At 56.4% G+C, this 19,687-nt stretch overlaps 4 protein-coding genes across 4 annotated transcripts; 1 reads left to right on the top strand and 3 right to left on the bottom strand.

Moving 5' to 3' along the window:
• Positions 1–2,796: 2,796 nt before the first annotated feature.
• On the top strand, positions 2,797–4,633 carry SLS55_006636 (uncharacterized protein; the record flags this gene model as incomplete). Its single annotated transcript, XM_066778065.1, has 2 exons — positions 2,797–3,903; positions 4,208–4,633. The coding sequence occupies 2 exons, from the start codon at positions 2,797–2,799 to the stop codon at positions 4,631–4,633; spliced, it is 1,533 nt and encodes a 510-aa protein (XP_066632160.1).
• Positions 4,634–5,838: 1,205 nt separating this feature from the next.
• SLS55_006637 (uncharacterized protein) lies at positions 5,839–7,043 on the bottom strand (the record flags this gene model as incomplete). Its single annotated transcript, XM_066778066.1, has 4 exons — positions 5,839–6,650; positions 6,732–6,751; positions 6,808–6,961; positions 7,016–7,043. 4 exons carry the CDS (start codon positions 7,041–7,043, stop codon positions 5,839–5,841), a joined length of 1,014 nt encoding a protein of 337 aa, XP_066632161.1.
• A 3,292-nt stretch (positions 7,044–10,335) lies between these two features.
• SLS55_006638 (uncharacterized protein) lies at positions 10,336–11,577 on the bottom strand (the record flags this gene model as incomplete). Its single annotated transcript, XM_066778067.1, has 1 exon — positions 10,336–11,577. The coding sequence occupies one exon, from the start codon at positions 11,575–11,577 to the stop codon at positions 10,336–10,338; it is 1,242 nt and encodes a 413-aa protein (XP_066632162.1).
• A 3,067-nt stretch (positions 11,578–14,644) lies between these two features.
• SLS55_006639 (uncharacterized protein) lies at positions 14,645–17,949 on the bottom strand (the record flags this gene model as incomplete). Its single annotated transcript, XM_066778068.1, has 2 exons — positions 14,645–16,476; positions 16,527–17,949. 2 exons carry the CDS (start codon positions 17,947–17,949, stop codon positions 14,645–14,647), a joined length of 3,255 nt encoding a protein of 1,084 aa, XP_066632163.1.
• Positions 17,950–19,687: the final 1,738 nt, after the last annotated feature.

Consider the following 19,687-nt stretch of genomic DNA (forward strand, 5'->3'; position numbering starts at 1 on the left):
GGCTTGGCCTGCAGCGAGAGCCGGGCTGCTGGGCAATGGGCTGCACAGGCGGGCGGTGAGCCGCCTCGCGCTAAAACGTCGTCACCCAGTCAGGAAGTAGGTAAACACCGCCCGGCACTTCGTCCAGCTGCATCGCAGGCCACGTCCGTCCACCGCCGCCAGCACCCACTCAGCACCGCCGTCGGCTGCAGCCTGGGGGCTTCCATTCGCTGTCCGCCACCGTCGCTCCTTCTGCAGCCGTCCCGACCGCTCGACCGCTCCCCATCCTCGCCGCCGAATGACGAGTTCAGCCGCTGCTTAGAGAGCCTCCCTGGCGGTATAGCTTCGCCATTCGCCCAGGTGCACCTGCTCCGCTGGACGATCCGCCGCCATGCCGCCGCCTGCGCCTCCGCTGCCCACCAAGTTTCCCTGCTGGTGCAAGGCCGTATACTCATGGGGAGGAGAGGTAAATGCGACACGCAACCGAGGAAAGAGCTGGCCTTGCTGACGCCTTCTGCTGCTTCCACACAGACCAAACGCGACCTCGGGTTCATAGAGGGCGACCTGATCGAGTGCTTGAACGCCGGTGATGGCCAGTGGTGGATGGGTCGCTTGAGGCGCGACAGGCGCGCCGTCGGCCTCTTCCCTTCCAACTTTGTCGAGCTGCTGGATGAGAGCCTATGGCCGGGCGCCCCTCGCGGCCCTGGCGTAACCGGCGTGTCGCGCTCAGGAACAAATGCTGCCGCCCAAAAGCCGCTCCCGCAGAAGCAGAAGAGCACATTCCGGAAGCCCTTTCAGGCCTATTACAACGCCGGCCAGCCGAATCCTGTTGCCCACGCCCGTGAAAAGCAGGAAAAAACTGCGGCGTCGGGTCACTCCGATAGCCAGAGGAGACACAAGCCGTACTCGTCCATGAAGCACGCCAAACCGCCTGGACCAAGCCCAAACCCATCGCCCAGGAATTCAGTCGACAGCGTTGCCCGAGTTCCGCCTCTGCCAGAGCGCAACGCGTCCAACATGAGGAATCGGGCACCCTCTCCATTGCCTCCGAGACAGGAATATGGCCACTATCGTGCAGTATCGCCCGCTCCTCCACACCCTGCCGACTTCCGGTCAGCGCGCGCCGTCTCTCCAGGACCTCCTCAACATTACCGTGGCCCCTCTCCCGGCCCTCCGCAGGCATATCGTGCCCCATCTCCCGCTCCCCCGCAGGCGTATCGTGCTCCGTCTCCTGCTCCTCCACAGCAGTATCGGGCTGTCTCGCCCGCTCCTCAACAGTACCAGCCGTATTCTCGAGGACCGTCGCCTTCGCCTTATCAACAACAATTTTATCCCCCTTCACCTGGGCTGCCTCCGACTACACAACAACAGTACCAGGCCTATTCGCCTGCGGCATCTCCTGTGATGATGGACCACCCGCAGTACTATCCATATCGATCACCGTCCCGCGGACCCTCTCCGGCTCCTTTTGAGGACGAGGTCGGTGAAGCATCTCCACCCCCGCCTCCGCCTCCGCCACACCGCGTATTACACGCTCAGGCAAACAGGGGTCCTTCACCAGCTCCGTATCAAATTAGCAGAAGCCCTTCGCCGGCTCCATATAATGAGGATGGATATAGGAGCGGTTACCACACGCCTACTTCGCATTCGCCCGTGCCCAGAAAGGTCAGTAATATGACGCCGTCACCTGTGACGAATGCCATGAACGATGTTATGACTTCCCTTGAGGATATGACCGTTGCCAAACGGAGCCCGTCGCCCGCCCGGGCACGCACACCCGCCGATCCTTGGGCCCCGGAGGCGTTTGGTGAAGCCTTCTCAGCTCTCTCTCATCCGAGGAGGCTCCGACCAAACACTTCGCTTGGCCTTGGTATGCAGGAGAACGACATGCCTCCTGCAAAATTGGAAACAGAAGGCCGATCTAATACGGCAGGCCCTCAGTTAGAAGGGCCGCCTCAAGTGGGAAACTACGTCGCACGAATGGAGGAACGGCTGCGAATGCTGAGCAGTCGCAGCCCAGCGCCACAGGACGAGCTGTTTATGCCGACTGATCAGGACGGCCCGCCACCGGCACCTCCGCCAAAGAACTCCAGGCAACAGAGACCGCAGACTTCCTACGGCGACTCCCAACACGACTCGATGTACGATAGCAGGTCTCGGAGCTCGATAGGGGGCCATCCGCAGGACGGTGTCTTCCGAAAGCCAACGCTCAAGCATCGTAAATCCGCATACGAAGTCGCAAAACAAGGGTTAGGGCGTACCTTCACGAACAAAACTAATACTACGAACTCCACCGAGGCAACGAACAGCACAGGCCATACACTATGGAGTGGTACATCTGCCGGCGCCAACTCTGCAACCAGCTCCGGGAGTTTTGCGAGGAGGAAATGGGGCACCATTAGAGAACACCGTGAGCGATCGAAGAGCGTAGTCGAAATCTCTCGGCCCCGCGCCGGAAGTAGAGTTGGGTCTATCGACAGCAGACCAGACAGTCCCTTCAGCGGGGGGATTTCCTATCACTCAAGTCACGCAACCAGTCAGCAACAGAACTCATCGCATACCGACTGGTCGGGCAATGTCGCAGAGGCCGGTGGCCTATTGGGCGGCCTGACATCACCGAAGCCGAAGAGGACTGGGTTCTTCAAGAAGATGATTTCCTCGGCAAGGGCCAACGCCGCAAACGCGAGAAACACCATTTCTTCAACTCCGAGCAGGCCTAATTCTCGAGGAGCCGGTCTGCTACCGAACGGCGTCACGTCTATCGCTGGAGGATCAGCTGTGTTCCACCCTAGTGGCAATGTGGCGAAAGAGATGGGTATGGGGGGTTCTGTGGACTGGGTGCAGGTTCGGCGGGACATCAATCGCTCCAATTCTCTTAGCAAGAACGAGCGCATCGAGCGTGCCGAACGCTGTCAGATGAACGACATCGCGGTCATCAATCCCATCGAGGTCCTTCTAGAAACCATCGAGGGTGACGAAGGCCTTGACGGGCTGCCAGTCCCTGAGCCGCTTGACTTTAGTCAGTGCAACCTCAGTCTCGTCGACAAGAACACCCGTTTCATTCAAGGTCTGCCTCCAATGACGACTCCCGTCAGCCTCGCTCAAGGCTATGTGTGTCGGCCTTACCGCAGTGACGTCCAAAGGCTGCGAGCAATCTTCACGTGGGTCTCTGAGCGTATTTCCTGGGAGGAAGATTACGAGGGCGACGTCGACACCAGGCGGGTTATCCAATCGAAACGTGGCTGCAGCGAGGAGATTGCGGTCTTGGTCATGGACATGTGCGCTGCGGTCGGACTGCACTCCGAGGTGATCCGCGGATACCTCAAGGCCCCGGGCGAGGAGCTGGACTTTGAAATGGTGGCCCATCCGAACCACTGGTGGAATGCGGTCATCGTTGACGGCGAGTGGCGCATAATGGACTGCTCCCTCGCCAACCCCACCAACCCCAGGCGCTCGGCATACTCCAGTGCAGGAAGCCAAGTGGCAGAGAGTGGCTTCTTCCTCGCACGCCCGTCGGAAATATGCTACACTCACGTCCCGCTCCTTCCAGAAGCACAGCATATCATCCCGCCAATATCTCACGAGGTTCTGATGGCGCTTCCTTGCGCCTGCCCGCCTTACTTCATGAATGACATAGAGATCGCCGACTTTGACACCAGCCTCTTGAGCTTGGAGAACCTGGAAATGGCGCACATTCACTTCTTCGTACCCGAGGACGTGGAGGCTGTCGCGGAGGTCGAGGCAAGGATATTCGCCCGGGATGGGGATGGAGATGTCTTCGAGAGTGGCGACGTATGTCGGAAGAGGGCCCTGTGCCAACCTGAATGGATTGGAGGTCGTAAGAGGTATACTGTGAAGGCGGTGTTGCCAGGTGATGAAGGGCATGCCACACTGAAAGTGTACGCTGGGAAGAAGGGATTGATGGTATGTACCATACCGCAGTATCTGAACTTCCCGAACACGGTGCTAACATTAGTCCCAGCACTCGATCAAATCAAACCCTCATCCTTTCGTCTTCGGGCTGCCGCTCACCCACATAGGCCAGAACCCGCCATACGATTTCCTCACGCTCCATCCCACCCCCCATGCTCAGCGCCACGATCTCTATGTCGCACAGCCACAATGCGCCCGCCTTGCCGTCAACAACACTTTCGTGTTCGCCGTCCGCCAACACCCGTCGTCCCTAACCTGGACGCATTCGCCACCATCGAGCCATGCCCATTCCCAGTCCACTGGCTCCGCCATGCTTGGTGGACGTGTTTCTCCCAACCCATTCGCCCGTCCCACGTCCGCGCTCAGCATGGTGTCCGCATCCGCATCAAACGCCGGATCCATCTTCAGCGCCTCCTCATCCGGCTCGGACCCTCTCAACCCCTCCTCCAGGGCGCCTCCCGGCGCGAGCCAGAAACCAGCCAAGCTAGCGATCCAGAGCCCGTCGGGCAAGATTATCAGGTTGATGCGAAAGAGCGAGCATATGATTGCTAGCAGTCATGGAGCGGGTGTGGGAGGTGCAAGTGATGGAGAGAAGGAAGGAGGGGATGGGAGCGTGTGGGAGACCATCATCAAGATTGGGGAGAGGGGTACCTGGAGAGGACTCGTCTTGGCAGACCGGTCTGCAAGGTGGTGCGTGTTCGCCGAGTGGGAAAGCTTTTGAGGCGGCGGTTGAAAACAACTCCTCAGCTGGGCCCGTTATGTAGGGTTTCATGGTTTGGAGCGAGGTATCGATTTTCGGATCTTTGTCTGTACTCTGGCGTCTCTTTTTTCTTCTTTCGCTTTCTTATAAGCTTTACTGTAATTTCTTTTTTCTTTTCTTTACGCCTTAGAGATGAGTCTCCCGTTTCTCCTTACTTTCCCTTTTAGTCATCGTCTGGGTATCCTGGATTTCTTCTTGCGCCATGGCAAAAGGTGTTTCCACTACTTGTTTTCTGGTAAGAGCGTTGGCATTTCTATGGGGGGCGGGGGCTTCTGGGAGCATACACGATTATCAATTTCATCATTATCACAACGTATTTTCTCGCATGACAGCACGAAACAAAACAAAACACGGAGGCGGGGGCGCGCGAGGCGTTGCTGTATCAGAGGCGTTATTGTATATCATTACTTGTAGCATGTTTCGAGTATCTTGATGGTCAGCGGCGTTGGGGTATGGCTTGACTTTGAAACAATGTACGATATGTGCGATGGGTTCTCGGATTGGGCAGAAATATCAAGGTATTGATCAAATACTTGGGGTCTACTGCGAGATTTGCTGCTCGTTGGCTTTCAAGTGCTCATACTACGTGTGTACGGTGGTAAATTTGGTTGCAGCTCTACTGACTTGGAGACGTAGGACGAAATCATCTCAAAGCAGCAAGATCTACGGGTATAAATACTTGTCACGGTGGAGAAACAGTACAGCTTCCCGTGCAATGTATACCTATGCGATCTGTTCCTAAACATCCCAATGCATTTTACCGTCCATCCAGATCAGGCCAAGCTCATGAAGACCAGTGGGCGCCGACACGGCTAAAGATTCGTTGGTTTAGATGGACGCAGCTCCAAGCACCTCGAAGTCAGACATTCTACAACGAAAGATGCGGGAATTCACCCTAGATTACCCCCCTCAGACAGTTGGTGAGGTTTTCCGCTTCGTAAATAGCAAGTTCCTTTGCTCAAGAATCACAGTTATCTTTCTTGTTTCGTATCCCACAAGAATCACGCTACGAGGAACTCCTATTCCAACAAGGAATATTTGGTAGAGGTTTGCATGCCATAAGAAAAGATAGGCTTATGACCACGATCAGTTGAATCCCAACAAGGACGAAACGAGCATTTGCAACATCTTTGTCTTTGCAAGCTACGCGCCTACATATGTACATTTCATGCCCTCCCCAACTCTTTCTTCCACCACTCGGCGAAATCCACACAGCTGCAGTCAATCCCCAGCGCCCTAGTCTCCTTGGTATCCAGATGGCAATCATACGGTCTCCTGACCCTTTCGCCCCTCTCCTCGGCCTTCAACTCCTCCTCGGACGGCCTGAACGCCTCCAGGCCCTCGACACCCACGCCGAGGATGCCGGCCAAGACCTTGCACATATCCAGCTTGGTCTTGCAGTCCTCGCTCGAGAAATGCAGAACCCCCGGCAGGCGTGCCGGTGCCCGGGGGCCGGGCTCGCTGCGGCCGGTGTACAGCGCGCACACGTCGACGCACACGCGGCCCACGTCGGCCGTGTTGGTCGGGTAGCGCAGCGCGTAGTCGTCCATCTGGATCTTCGCCTCGGCGGCCGGGCCCAGGGCCGCGGCCCTTTGCACCTGCGGGACCAGGCAGTTGACCGCGCTGTCCGACGGCTTGCCGGCCTTGCCGTAGAGGATGGGGACGCGCAGGACGGCGGCGAGGGGTCGTCGCTCTTGGCCGTCCTGGTTGTGGTGGTGGTGCTCGGCGGAGGCTGCCAGCACGGCGTTTTCACCCTCCCATTTTGTCAGGCCGTAGGTGTTGGGCGGGGAGGTTGGGGCGAGAGGGGCGTAGGGAGCTTCGCCGGGCGCGCCTGGGAAGACGTAGTCGGTGCTGATGTAGAGCGTGAAGATGGAGCGGCGCGCAGCCGACGCGGTCAACGTGCGGGCGGCTTCGACGTTGAGAGCGCGGGCGGCGTCGGGGTTGGTGGAGCAGGAGTCGGGGGAGCGGTCGGCGGCGCCTGTGTGGGGGAAGCGTGTGAGCAACAGGCGAGAGATGTGTAGTGTAGCGGACGCATTTCACAGGCGGGCGGAGTACTTACAGTGGACGATGACGTCGGGGCTGCAGGGCTGTTGTGAGTAAAGACGCGGATGGCGGGGTAACGGGGGGCGACGTACTTCACCTCGTCGAGCGTTTGTTCGATGGCGGCAGCGTCCAGCAGGTCGAGCCTGACAATGGCTGGCGGCGATGCGCGCGTCAGGCCTGTGCCGACGGTTTTCCAGCCGCGAGCCTTGAAGGCTTGGGCGACCTGGCTGCCGAGAAGGCCGGTGGCTTTGCAGGTCAGCGCCGGGCTACGTCATGGTGTTGACCGCAATGCATACATACCGCCCGTGACAAGCGCTGTGCCGCTCATTGCGATGGAATGCGACCTCTCTGGTCAGGGAAAGGTGGTGAGCGGGCGCGGATCTCTTCCTCAAAGTCCTGCGCAAGGCGAGACGTTCGACGAAAAGGGCACGTTGGCCGAAGGCCTGAGCCGTTCTTGGGGTTTCCAAAGATTCCTTACCGACCCGAAGGCCAGTAAGAGCGGTCATATGTTGTAGTTTTCAACTAGCAAAATTCCGGCGTCAGCAGATGCTTCACCCGCACGGAAAATGCCCCTGCACTCAGACTGAGGAAGAAAAGGGTGGGTTTGTAGGGAGGGCGGGGGGTTTAAGTATCTGGCAGCTGGGCGCTCGGGCCATGCAGGTGGCAGGCAGGCACGGGCTGGCAGGCAGGCACGGGCTGGCAGCAGCGCAGGTTGGGAAGCGACGAGATTCCTGGCCAGTCACGGCGACGAGTACCTGCTCTGACAGGCAGCAGCGACTGGGTTGAGTCGCAGGTGGGAAGCAGCCACCCACCCCGTGCCTGAGAAGTGATTAGGCCTCAGGAAGGCAACCCCACCGACTTTGAGCCCGTGACTATCTCCACCTGGCTTGCATCTCTCACTTCTGGTCTACGTGTAAGGCTGCATTCTAACTCTTCGATGCAGCGATGCACCAACTCTGACGGATGGTTCGTTCCGAAAATGAGATCCTCCGCAGGCGTGCAAATTGATCTCCTTGGCCCAGGCAGCAACGACTTCCACATTTAGAACGCAAGATGACGGGCAGAGATATTGACACCTTGGGCACTTAGATCCCGGCTCATTGGCGATACCATGAAGAATCACATGAAGTTACAGGCAGAAGTAATAGTTGAGGCTGTCAAACCCCATATGGTCCCGCTTCCCTTGTGGCGAAGCAACCTCGTATCTATTACTACACTCCCTGCTTGGTCTTCGCACTTTGCTTCCGTGCGAGTCATACACATCGTACGGGTTAATTTGTCAGATTTTCAGTCCAATTGCTGCTTGTTCTTCACTCCCTCTACCACAGAATCTAATGCTGTCATGAATTCGAGTAATCAACTATGTCAGGTAGCGGCGAGTCCTTCTCCCATTTTGTGCCGCCTATGGCTACAAGATTTGCTTCTTGTTAGATATCCTTGCTCTGGAAACAAATCAGGTATGAGGTCGAATAAGATTTAATCTAAGGTTGGAGTATCGTGAAGTGAAGCTTGTCACCTCTTTCTAATCAACCCCAGCTTCATCCCTACGAAACAACAAGTGCAGGCATTTCGTGAACTCAGAATATATTTGGAATCCAGCGAAAACCTACTTGCGGGATACTGAAATTACTATCATCCTATCTCTTTGAGGTAGTCATAGCGCGTGTACTTGCTTGATTCGGTGATACCCAAGCACCGGCAAGCGTACGGCATCGATTTACTCTGGTCTACATGAGAGCTCCTACGAGATTGGGGCTAGCATGCGCCCTCGGAATGTTTTACTAGAATTTCTCTAGTCAGTTGCGTAGAGAATATGCGAGAGCTGGGACCGAGCTATCGTAGGGCTGCTTTGTGTTTTGATGGATGATAGATGACCTAGTATCTTTTCCCGATGACTTCATCTATTGCTTCTACCTACGCGGCTTTCGGTCATCCTCCCTCTCCACAGAATACCAGCTACGACAATTCACAATATGCGTGATGACAAGATTTTTGCTCCAAATTTTTACTTAGCACGTCATCAACACAGCCTTTGGTCACCGGAAGCAACTTAGAGAAAGAATGACTTCAATTTCTAAAGGTTTTTCCACCATTTCGCAACACACCACCATAGTAATTCTAGAAAGAACTTCTTCCGTCTACCGCTAGGCCATGTCTCCGGCACTTTTCAGTAGCGTACCAATACGTCCCACGACATCCGATTATCAGTTTCGCCACCATTATCAACCGGCAGTTGCTGGCGGAACCACACAAACAACACAAGGGCATCCCTGACACGGGCGAAGACCGCACCAAGCGGATGCCATTGAATTCCCCGTCCGGCACGTTTTGCATGCTTCCTTCCCGCAGAACTTTCAACAAGCCCGGCCGAGACCTAAAAGCTTTCTCGCCCACGTGCGACCGTTGGGCTAGCGGACCAGCCGTTGAGAAATCCCGCGACCCCAAGCTTTGCAGTAGTGCAACCATAACCATATCTCAGCCATGTACCCCGCTACTCCACTCGCGTCAACCACACACCAGCAATCGGTGCGATTGGACCTCTCATCTACTTCTCGGGAGAAAGAACGAACACCCTAGCTCCACGCACACATCCACCCGCGCGAATCGCATGCAGCGCGCCGAAGACGCCCATCATGAACCCTGCCGCAGCGCGTCATGCATTCCAGATGGCTGCAAGGGAAAGACAATGGAAGATTCTTCCCATTGCGCCACAGCTGCATGACCGTTCCATCTGCCCGACCATCCGAAAATCTTGCAAGCTCCGATTTTCTTTCCCCGCCATCGCGCATGTCTCGCACAGTCCACGATGGCCATTTCGGCACCACTCGCGGACGTGTCATCTTGCATGATAACGTCACGAACGGATGGGGATTGAAGGACAACGCATGGTTCACGATGATGGGGGAGTTCGACGTGATCGGCTTAATGGTTGTGTAAAACCTTAAGCCAATAGCAAAATTAGAGGGCACCTGTTCTCACGTCGGGCGTTGCGGGGTGAGACACCGTTGGTCACATCGTGACACTTGGTCCGTGACACAGAACACCACCCCTTGCCCGAACCAACAAACACCAGCTGCACTAATCGCCGAAAGCAAAGATTGCTGCAGAAACGTCGGGGTTTTGCAACATCGGAATCAGATTCACATTGCACCAATGAGATTTGAGTGAGATCGCAGTATGTTGTGGAATGCAAGATAGTTCTTTTGTTACTGTACTGTACAAGAAGCATCTAATGAAAGAAACGGTTGTCAAGGACACCAAGACAAAAGGCCATCACCATGTGATGCGCATGCTAGCCTCCCAGAATCCTATCCATTTGACCCATCCGTTGACCTGATTCTCGCGCCATGCCATGCCGTGCATACGAGATGCCCTAAAAAAACAAAAGGTTGAACTGGACGGAAAGGAAAGTCCAAGTTCAGTCTAAGAAGTGAAGAATGTTCGTAAAAGACTCCAAAAATGCCAATGCCATGATGGCCATGTTTTGAGAAGTAAAGGATCATGAAGGTCGTGCAGACTGACGACCCACCCCCAGAGCCCGCTCAACAGGCTTGAGAGCAGCGTTCAGCTGTGCTGTACTTGACTTTATGCTGTTCAAGGGTGATTCATTCAAGAGTCCCTTAGATGCTGGCCTTGTGGATAAGGGAGCGGGCAGCGCGAGCCAGAGCACGAGCGTGAGCCTTCCTGTGGCTGTCCTTGTGGACGTTGCTGGTGTCGCGCTTGCTAATGTTGCCGTTGGAGCAAGTGGTACCGGAGGCCAGAGCCTGCTTGACAGCACAGCCGTTGTTGCAGATGCCGAAGGAGTCGGTGCCAATGCAGACAACGGAACCGTTGCTCGAGCAGGCCTCGCAGTCACCGCTGCTGCTGGCAGGAGTGCTAGCAGCACCGGAAGAACCAGCGGGGGTAGCAGGAGTAGCGGCGGCGCCGGCGGCAGACGACTGGGTGACGACAACGGTAGCCATAGAGGTGGCGGTGTAAGAGGCAGAAGCGGCACCGGGGGCGAAGACACCGCCAGGAGTGCTGGCAGCAGGGGTAGCAGCAGCCGCCGGGGTGGAGGCAGCGGCGGAACCAGCAGCAGAAGAGCCAGAGGAACCAGAGTCGGAACCAGAGCCACCGCCGTTGGCGTTCAGGCCAGAGTCGCAGGTGCCAATGGCAGCCTTGTCGACGGTGTCACCGTTCTCAACGCTGGTGCCAGGGTTGGGGAAGTCGACGACGCCGTTGCCAGTGGTGCACTTGCCGGGGATGTTGGCAACGAACATGTCGGGAAGAGAGTTGTAGTAGTCGTCGCTGTCGGCACCACCAGTGATCTTGATGGGCGCGCAGTTCATGTACATCTCGCGGTTACCGATCTTGTTGAACCAGGTCCAGGCGAAAGTGGCGCTGCCGCTCTTGAGCTCCTTGGGGATCTGGATCGAGTACTGCTTGACACAGTTGTCACCACTGTCGCCAGAGCACTGCTCGCCGTTGGGGCGGCCGTCGGCGTCGGTGCCGGAGCTCTGGATGTTGCCAGAAGCGGAGGCAGGGCAGCCACCAACCATGGAGTGGATGACCTTCCACTTGGACTGGTCGGCCGGAGGGGGGTTCTCGTAGGTCACGGAGACCTGGCAAGAACCACCACCGTGGACGGCAGAGCCAGTGAAGCTAAGAGTGGTGTTGTCACCAGCGGCAATCTCGGTGGCATCAGTTCCCTTGTAGTAGCTGGCATCGGTGCCACCCTGGCAGGGGAAGGCGTAGGTAGTGCCGTCGAGAGGGCTGCTCTGGACCTTGGAGGCGCTGTAGGGGGTGGGCTTGTTCATGATCATGTGGGCCGAGGCCGAGCCGAAGAGGCTCAGAGCCACGGTGACCAGAGCGTTGGAGTACATTTCGAAGGAATGTGTAGTCGTAAAGTTTTGAGCGTTAGGGCTGTTGAGAGATCGCTAGACCAGCTGGGCGATGCGAAGGTTGGTTGGATATTGGAATGGTCCTTCGTTCCTCGAGAGACAAGGTTCAACAACCGGACAATGAGTGCTAAGGCTCGGGAACTTCACAGAAGTCGATTGGTCCTGAAAGGATAGGATGTTCCGCCGCAGGCGAGAACGAAGCAAAGAGACAAGAAGAAAGGTAAAGGGCTAGCCTTGGGGAATGCTCAGAAGAGTAGATGAGTTGATGATGGGAAGAAAAGCACAACAGTGCGACCAAGACGACTCTTATACAAAGCTGACGGATCTACGGGCAAGGCCCCTGACAAGAGCACGGAGGCGGAAACAAGCTTCTCGCACGCTTGGAAGAGTGGTACGGTCTAAGGCAGCCCGCATGCCGTCGGCAGCATCTGGCGCCACAGCGGGTCTGTGTGCCAGGCACAGGCTGGTAGAGGGCGCATGTCGGGCAGGATTCCCCACGTCCGTAGCTGCGCGGTTACGGCACCGCGCCGAAGGGACAGAGCTCGTCGATGAGAGGCAAGACCTCTGGAACCGATCAGCAAAGGTGCGACAGGAAGCAAACGCCAGGCTCCCCCGTTGCCTGAACGGGAAGAGCAGGCCGGCCACGGACGCGGCAAGGCGGCGGGCGGGCCAGCACGGGCGCGAGACAGTGGCCATGCGGACGGAGGGATTGGCTGTGCGAGTTTAGGGGCGTGCGTTTCGAAACGGCAGTCTGCGTAGCAGCGTGCGGTGGGAGGAGGTGAGAGAGAGGGTCCGCGTCGACACCCTGGCACCGCTGGCCCAGACGTATCGATAGCAAGCCTCTGATCCCTGCGTGCGCTCAGGAACGCCAATCGGGCACCGCAGAGACGCACATCCTCTGCCAGCCAGGGCCCACCGTCTTTACCCGAACCGGCAAGGCTCGCATGCTGCCAGCGCGGTCAAGGCCCGCGCGGCCGTCTGGTTGGCCACCCGCCTGAAAGGTCTTCTGTTCTGAAACCGACCGACTGCCAGACGTTGTCAGCTCTAAGCACTTTGGTACGAGGACATGCTTCCCCGCGGCCCGCCGCCTTGACCGCCCGCAGCTGGCCGTGTTCGTTTGCTCAGACAGCGTCGGGTGCGCATAGCAACAGCTCGCCATCGCCGAGCACGGTCGACGCCCGTACGGTGGCAGTGTGGCAGTGTGGCCCCGTCCGTGGCCTGCAGTGCGCGATGACGTCCGGCAACCGCGCTTTTTTCGTCGCGGTCTGCAATGCGGCCGAGCAGGCGCCTGGGATGTCGACTGATCGCCGGCCTCCACGGCCTGAAACTTCTGGTTCGCACGCGGAGCCAGACCCACGGTAGGCTCAACCGCCACACCACCTGCCGGAGCGAGGAAATTCGCCGTTGGTTTCTTTCGTTCTTCCTGTCGCTTCTCCTGATCCGGTTGCCACCCCGCACCGGAACCATGACCGAAGCTTCGCGGCCGCTGCCGCGGCCCAACAGGATTGGCCGGGTGCAAAATTGAAGTGTGTCCAAGCTCGCAAGTGCAGTTTCGCAGAAGCGGGAATTGGGTGACAAGTCCACAGCGTTTGTTCCTTGCAGCTGCGGGCGATTGAGCGACGCGGAAGAGCGCACGGCAGAAGCGCCACGCCGGGACCAGGCGAGCGCCGCCGTGTCCCCTGCGCAAGTGTTGCTGGTGCAGAGTTGCACAGGCGGCTCAGGGCTGCGCACTGCAGGAGCATCGAAGGGCTGTGAGCGGCCGGCGTTGAGGTTGCGTCAGTGCAGCAGATGCAGATGGGCGGGTGATCGGGCGGCACAGCAAATAGGGTGCGCCCAAAGGCCGGAGACGAGAGGTCTCGCCAGCCCTACGCTGTCTCCGCGTCGGATTTCCCTGCTCTGTGCGGAACGATTGGCTGCGGCCGCCATCACGAAGCGCCGCCTGCCCTGACCGCCTCGGTCGGCCCGACACACGTTGCCCTCGGCCTGTCGCTGGCCGCAAGACGTGGCCGCCCTCTCGTTTCCGTTCGCGTCACGCAGGTCGCAAGCTCATGAGTCCTCTGCGAATGGTCGCCATTGCTGCTCTACACGCTGCCTACGAAACCTGTACCCGAGTTTCAGCCTCCGATCCCATCCCCACGCCAGTTGACCGCCCTCCGCACTCTCTCTCCCCAGAGACTGTTTCCAGCAGCCTTCAGCGCTGCCCCCTGCAGCGCCTATGAATGCCTTGTGGCTGCCCGCCTGAGGAGCGCAGTATTGAAACTGCCATGCCGATCCAGCAACCCTGCATCGACTGCGGCGGCAAAAACACGAAGTCGTGGCTGCCCGCATGCTCATCCAAGACACGTCCTGCGCATACACGTACACACGTCCGACTCCACCCCAGCGGCTATGCTCCTGAGTCATCTGCCCAACCATCACCGCTGCCCTCCCTCAGCTCTTCACTCGTCGGCGACTCCGTACCGCAGGCCTGCCATCGATCCTCCACGCTTGAGCCCAGCGCCTCGCACGCCCAGCGCCTGTCGCATGCCAATCCCAGCCGGGAGCAGTGACCTCTCGCCGGCGGCTACGGGGCACGCGGGCAATCCATCGCCTCAGCCACAGCTCAAAGGCATGGCTGACACGTCCGCCTGCCACCGCTTGGACCCTTGAGTGTGCCGGCCGGCGGCAACAGGGTCAAGGCCGCCTCCCGTCCCCAACATCGCCACTCGTTGCTGCGTCGTCACGTTTCAGACTTTGATTGCGAGGTGAAGGGTGTCTTCCGGCTGGTGGATGCGTCCAAGGGGATCGACGCCGTCCTGTCTCTGGGAGCCCATGGGTCGGCGCGTGCGGTCGCCGCGCTCTGTCCTCTGCGTGCCCCCGCGGGGCTGAACGTTGTGGCTGTGCGAGCTTGGATCTGGTTCTTACTCCGCTCGCCGCAATCATGCCACGATACGGATCACCTTCCTTTCTGCATGAGTTTCGTCATCGGAAGCGGTTGGCTCCGGTCCTTACGCGCAACACGGAGACAAGGTACCTTGAGGGTGACATTCGGAAGCGCCGCGGCGTAAACTTAGATCATTCCACCCTCGACCACTTGACCTCGGCCCACCAGTTTGTTCTTCAGTTGACTGAGTCTCGTTGACCATGGCTTCTTCTCTTGTTGCTGCTGCGCCACCCCTGCCCCGCCCCTGCCTGCTTCCTCAGAATCTGACGCTGATGTTATTTGGCCTGTAGTCGTCTTCCTCAACCTCGTGAAGAATGGCTGTCGCTCGATTCCAATGTGCGCTTTCCTGTCCGTCCCGATAAACGATCCGAATCCGTATTTGTGACCCATCTGCTGGACCTGCTGGTTCCGACTACCTGCCGACATCGCCGACATCCCTTGGAGATCGAGGACAGCGTGGCTCGCGGCAAAATATGCGATGTTCGAGGCGATTGTAGTCGGCAGTCGCGGCAAAAACTTCCAGGGACGGCGAGCGTATACGATAGTTGCGACGATGATGTATAGGCCGATGATGGTTTCAGCAATGATGAACATGGCCGTGGACATAAAGATGCGTGTCTCCGGTTTGATGTTGTAGCCTTCCACGGTGAGGCCCGTTGCCTGTGGGAACAACAGACGGGCATTGGCACTAAAAGACAGCGCCACGAGTTCTGTGTAGATGTTGGCGAACGGTTCTGCCGCTTCGTTGAAAGATGGAACGGGGGCAGTTGGGTCAATCAGCCGATTCGTGTCGTATGTTTCCTTGATCAAGTAGTTGTAGAAGTCATCTGGGAAGGAGTCGTTGTGCCAGTTGAAGGCGAATGTGCCGCTGTCGCTCAAGTTTCGACTGTACTCCATCATGTAATTGATGTACTTGGCTGCCTCTGAGGGTGATTGCTTGAAGAAGTCGCCTGAGGATTCGTCAGTGTATCGGATATTGGATGCATTCTGGACAGTTCCAAAACTGTCAACGATGACTTCCGCTAGGCCAGTCTTGATATACGGTCGGCATGCAATGAAGGTGGACTCCAATGAGTGGAAGGTCACGTTTGAGATATCTTCGTCGGTAACGGTGTAGTTCTCCCGTCTGGTGGCATTTCCTCTCTGCCATGCCGACACGGTGTATTCGCTGTCGCATAGTCGTGCGGTCCATTCAGCGGCGAAGAGACTGTTTGGGATTCCTCCGTAATCAATCTGCTGACGCTCGTTGCAGGTGGGGAGATCGTCACCAAAGTTGATGTTGAAGGTGTAGTTGGCGGCCAGGCCGTTTGAGCTCATCGTGTGCTGGACTGAATTTGACCCTTTCCCCTCCTGGAGCTGGATGCAAGACATCTCAACCCCATACGCTCTCGTATCAGCTTTGTGCATCCAAGTGTTGTTGTGCGTTGTCTCGTTGAACGGCATGTAATACATGCGCCCATCGGTCCAGGAAGACAACGGCGTTCCGGCTGTCAAGTTTGACATCGCGACGTAGAAGTGATCGGTGACGGTACGGTTGAATAGAACTGTCTCAAAGCCTGTGTCGGTGTTGTTAAGAGCAGTGAGGTCCATAGTAGGTACGAGAGGCTGGGTGAAATTGGCCTTGTGCGCCACGCTGGCAATGTCTTCGTTGAATAAGCCATTGAAAGCTACGGCCAAAACATTAGACAAAAGTGCCATCCAGCAGACAGCAGCAAGAACCCAATGGCGCGCCTTCATAGCTTTGAAGAAGGTAAGCTGCGGTGGCAGAGAAATGTAGTCGACCGTGATGGAACTAGAAGGACTCGACTTGCCCCGGCGGAGGTCTTCGAATGGCTGAAGTGTACAGAGAAGACGATTGAGTACAACCCATGCAGGCTCGATGACGGTTGCTATCGCAGTAGGAATATAGTTCTCCACTAGCTGACGGACGAACCGGTTGTTTGACGGAAGGGGTAACCCTAAAACAAGGTCAGTACTACTTTCGTAGGAACGAAATTTGATTACGCACCATTTTCCCGCTTCGACTTAACAAAGTAGAAAGCAAAGACAATGAGCATAGCGATGTTCATGCCAATGAAGATAAGACCCGTTACCAGCCGCAACTCAAGAGGCCTCACACCGCCGACGAATGGAGAAGACCTGCTCAAGTCGGTTGTGGCTCGATGCTCCAGAAAATTATCGGGATCTTTCAGTTGCAGCTGGAATCCACTGTTGGCATCAGGTTTTGTCAGGCCGAACTTCCTCTTCTTAATCGCATCCTTCAGTTCTTTATCCGTTGATTGATCATGACCCTTCAAAAAGGAAAGTAAGTCTTCCTGTTCGGCAACAAGAGCCATCATCGATCCTATGTTTCCGGGGTTTGACGATAGGTTCCGAGGTCTGGCCATGGAAATGTAGAGTAAAAAAGCGGCGAAAATGATGACAAGGCCCAGTAGACCTTCAACCAAATAGGCAAAAGCAGGAACGACTGTGACTGCCCTTGAAGTGTATTGTCGAACCCCCGTCGTAGCTGTCGAGCTGTCCAGTTCGCTGCTCAAAACGTCCACCATCTGACGAGAAAACAACAGACGGTACGCGGCTTGATAGGAGGCTTTCAAAAGGTCCGGATCCAGATAGTCGATAGCCGAGCGCTGATACGCAGCAATCGCAAAGCCAGCCATCGGTCCCAGATATGTGAGGTCCAAATCCATATCTTGTACCTGGTCCTTCATTGACGGCCAGCTGATAATGGGATAATCACCTCGATTCTTGAATCGCTGCCTGCCCGAACTCATGCCCCACTCGAAGCTGGTGGTGTTAAAGATGTTCTCGCGTAGAGGCATCTTGGGTCCAGTAGCGACAACGTGAACTGGACTTTTCCCGGCCACAGATACGGTGGCGTTGACGGCTTGGCTGAAGTATGTCGGTTCGCAGTAGAGTGCTGTCTCTTCCTTGATTGGAGCAACCGGAGAATCGTATGGAGATGTGGGCTTGTATGTCGCGTCCTTCTGTGTCCATTGGACCAGGAACTTGTGAGTAGTATTTGCGCCACAACTGGCGCCTAGGTACCAATCGGCGAAACCATCCTCGTAGCCGTAGCCTACGTAGATCGTTGCAAATTCCTTGTCCGTGTCCGAGGGATACGTAGGGTGGTCCACGCTGCAGTCTTCCGTTTGGTAGGAGATGATTCCAGAATCGTTTAGCTTCCGAGGCTGTATGCATTCCACGTCAACGGAATACATTAGGGTGGGCGCCGTCCATGTCTCCGCGTCTTTTGTATCTGCCAGAGCCTCCAAGGGGCCGAACGGAGCAAGCATGTAGTCTCTGGTCATGAAAGCTGGCAAAGTCTCATTCAGCCAGGCAATATTGTAGGCCGACTGTGCGTACGTGGCTGTGAGGCCGGCTTGTTGCTCTGCAAGGGAAAGGTGGCCGGTTGACTGGGCCATAGGCATGGTGAAAGTTCGGTTGATGGTGTCGGTGGCGAAGATGCCTGCTTGACTGGGTGTTACTCCCCAAAATATGAGGACCATTGCGAACGAGGCCGTGAAAACAGGCCAGTGTCTTTCTGGGTCAGCGACAACACATCAAGCTTCACGATAGGCCATCACTCACTTGCTTCGAATTGCCTTGAGCGGTACAGATGCTACAAACTCAAAGGGGTATTGCAACAACAACGAATCCTTCCCCGAGGCTCCACCTTCTTTTGATAGCTGATAGTAGGGTTCAAGTCGCTTCGCGTCGAGGTCAATCCATGTCCACAGAAAGCTGTAGAGGACTGCAACGATAGTGGGGAGATAGAGGTATGAGAATGATTTGTTAAGAGGAAGGTCGTTGATATCTGCTGCGAAGATGATGCCGTCATCGTGTTGGCTGTTGGCAAGCAGAATTTGGACAACAGCAATCAGTCCCCCGGAAATGAGGATGACGATAGTGAGAATCGGTGCGTTTAAGGTTATTGGTTTCCAAACGCTTGCAGGCCCTGAGTAGCAATTAGATAACACCTTTCAAAGACCATTTGGCTCTAGATATACTGGAGTGCTTACGGTCTTCATGGTCTTGTTTGTTCCTGCCGGAGCCAAACTTTCTAAGCAGGGCTTTGAAAGGGCGTCCGACGCTTGATCGGCTCTCGGGATCTGACTGTCGGCGATCGGTGCGCCCTTGAAAATCACCGGCGACGGCATCGGAATAAGGAGGTGGGGTATCCATTTGGGGGTATCAAGCAGGGAAACGAGAAAAGCACAGAACACGCTTGGAAATCACTGCATTCACCAGGAATACGTGGGAACAAGGAGGAACAAGAGGGGAGCGAAGTAACCCGATTCGGAAATAGCAAAAGTTGGAGAAGGAGAGACATGAGTTCTGCGGACATGTAGTACTACCTATGAATGAAATCGTGCGGCACAGTAGCGCTGGGATATAGCCGCCGCTATGGGGATCTGAGGCGTCTGATTCGTCGGCGGGGCCAAAATTAGTGATTGACTTGAGCGGGTCCAGGTGCTACAACCAATCTGGCGGGCCGGCTATCTCGGTAGCGAGCATTTGACGCGGGCGCAGGTCGAGCATTAATGAGAAAGCTCGATCTGACATGGAAATGTACGTGGTACATTGTGCCAAATGCCTCCTCGACAGCACGCATGCGCAGCATGCTTGCGCCCGAGGAATGCGTGAAAAATGCTCGGAGTGAGTGGAGCGAGGAGAAGGTTGATGGGCATTACAGCTGCTGTGCCGCATCCGTCTCGGGAAGGATCTGTTCGCTTCTGCCAAAAGTAGAGAGCTGGCGCGTAAAATCGCTTGGCATAAGGCACAGCCATGCTTGTGAAGACTCCGTGCTCGGTACGCTTCTGGCGGTTAAGGGTCTTCTCAAAATAATTTATTATTGGTGTTGTGGTTTCTCCCATTTGGAAGATGGTATCGTCGATCGTTGACAGTCCCCGGGCCCGTGAACCGTGGATTCAACTAATTTAATATTCTTGGACTGTCCCGCAAACCCGAGGGCGGAGGGAGTCTACGCTGTATGCTCATCCTCCTGCTGGATTTATTAGAGGAACAGCGTGCGGTAATCCGTAGTGCGAGCTCGAAGGGCGGTGATGTGCTGTGCCGCGTCTGTCTGATCCAAGCGAACATGTCGGCGGCTATTTGTCTTGGCAACCGGCGACAGTCAGCTGTGCGAGCTCAAACAAAGATGACGGA

The sequence above is a fragment of the Diplodia seriata genome, assembly GCF_021436955.1.
Source record: "Diplodia seriata strain FDS-637 chromosome Unknown scaffold_6, whole genome shotgun sequence".
NCBI classification, from domain to species: domain Eukaryota; kingdom Fungi; phylum Ascomycota; class Dothideomycetes; order Botryosphaeriales; family Botryosphaeriaceae; genus Diplodia; species Diplodia seriata.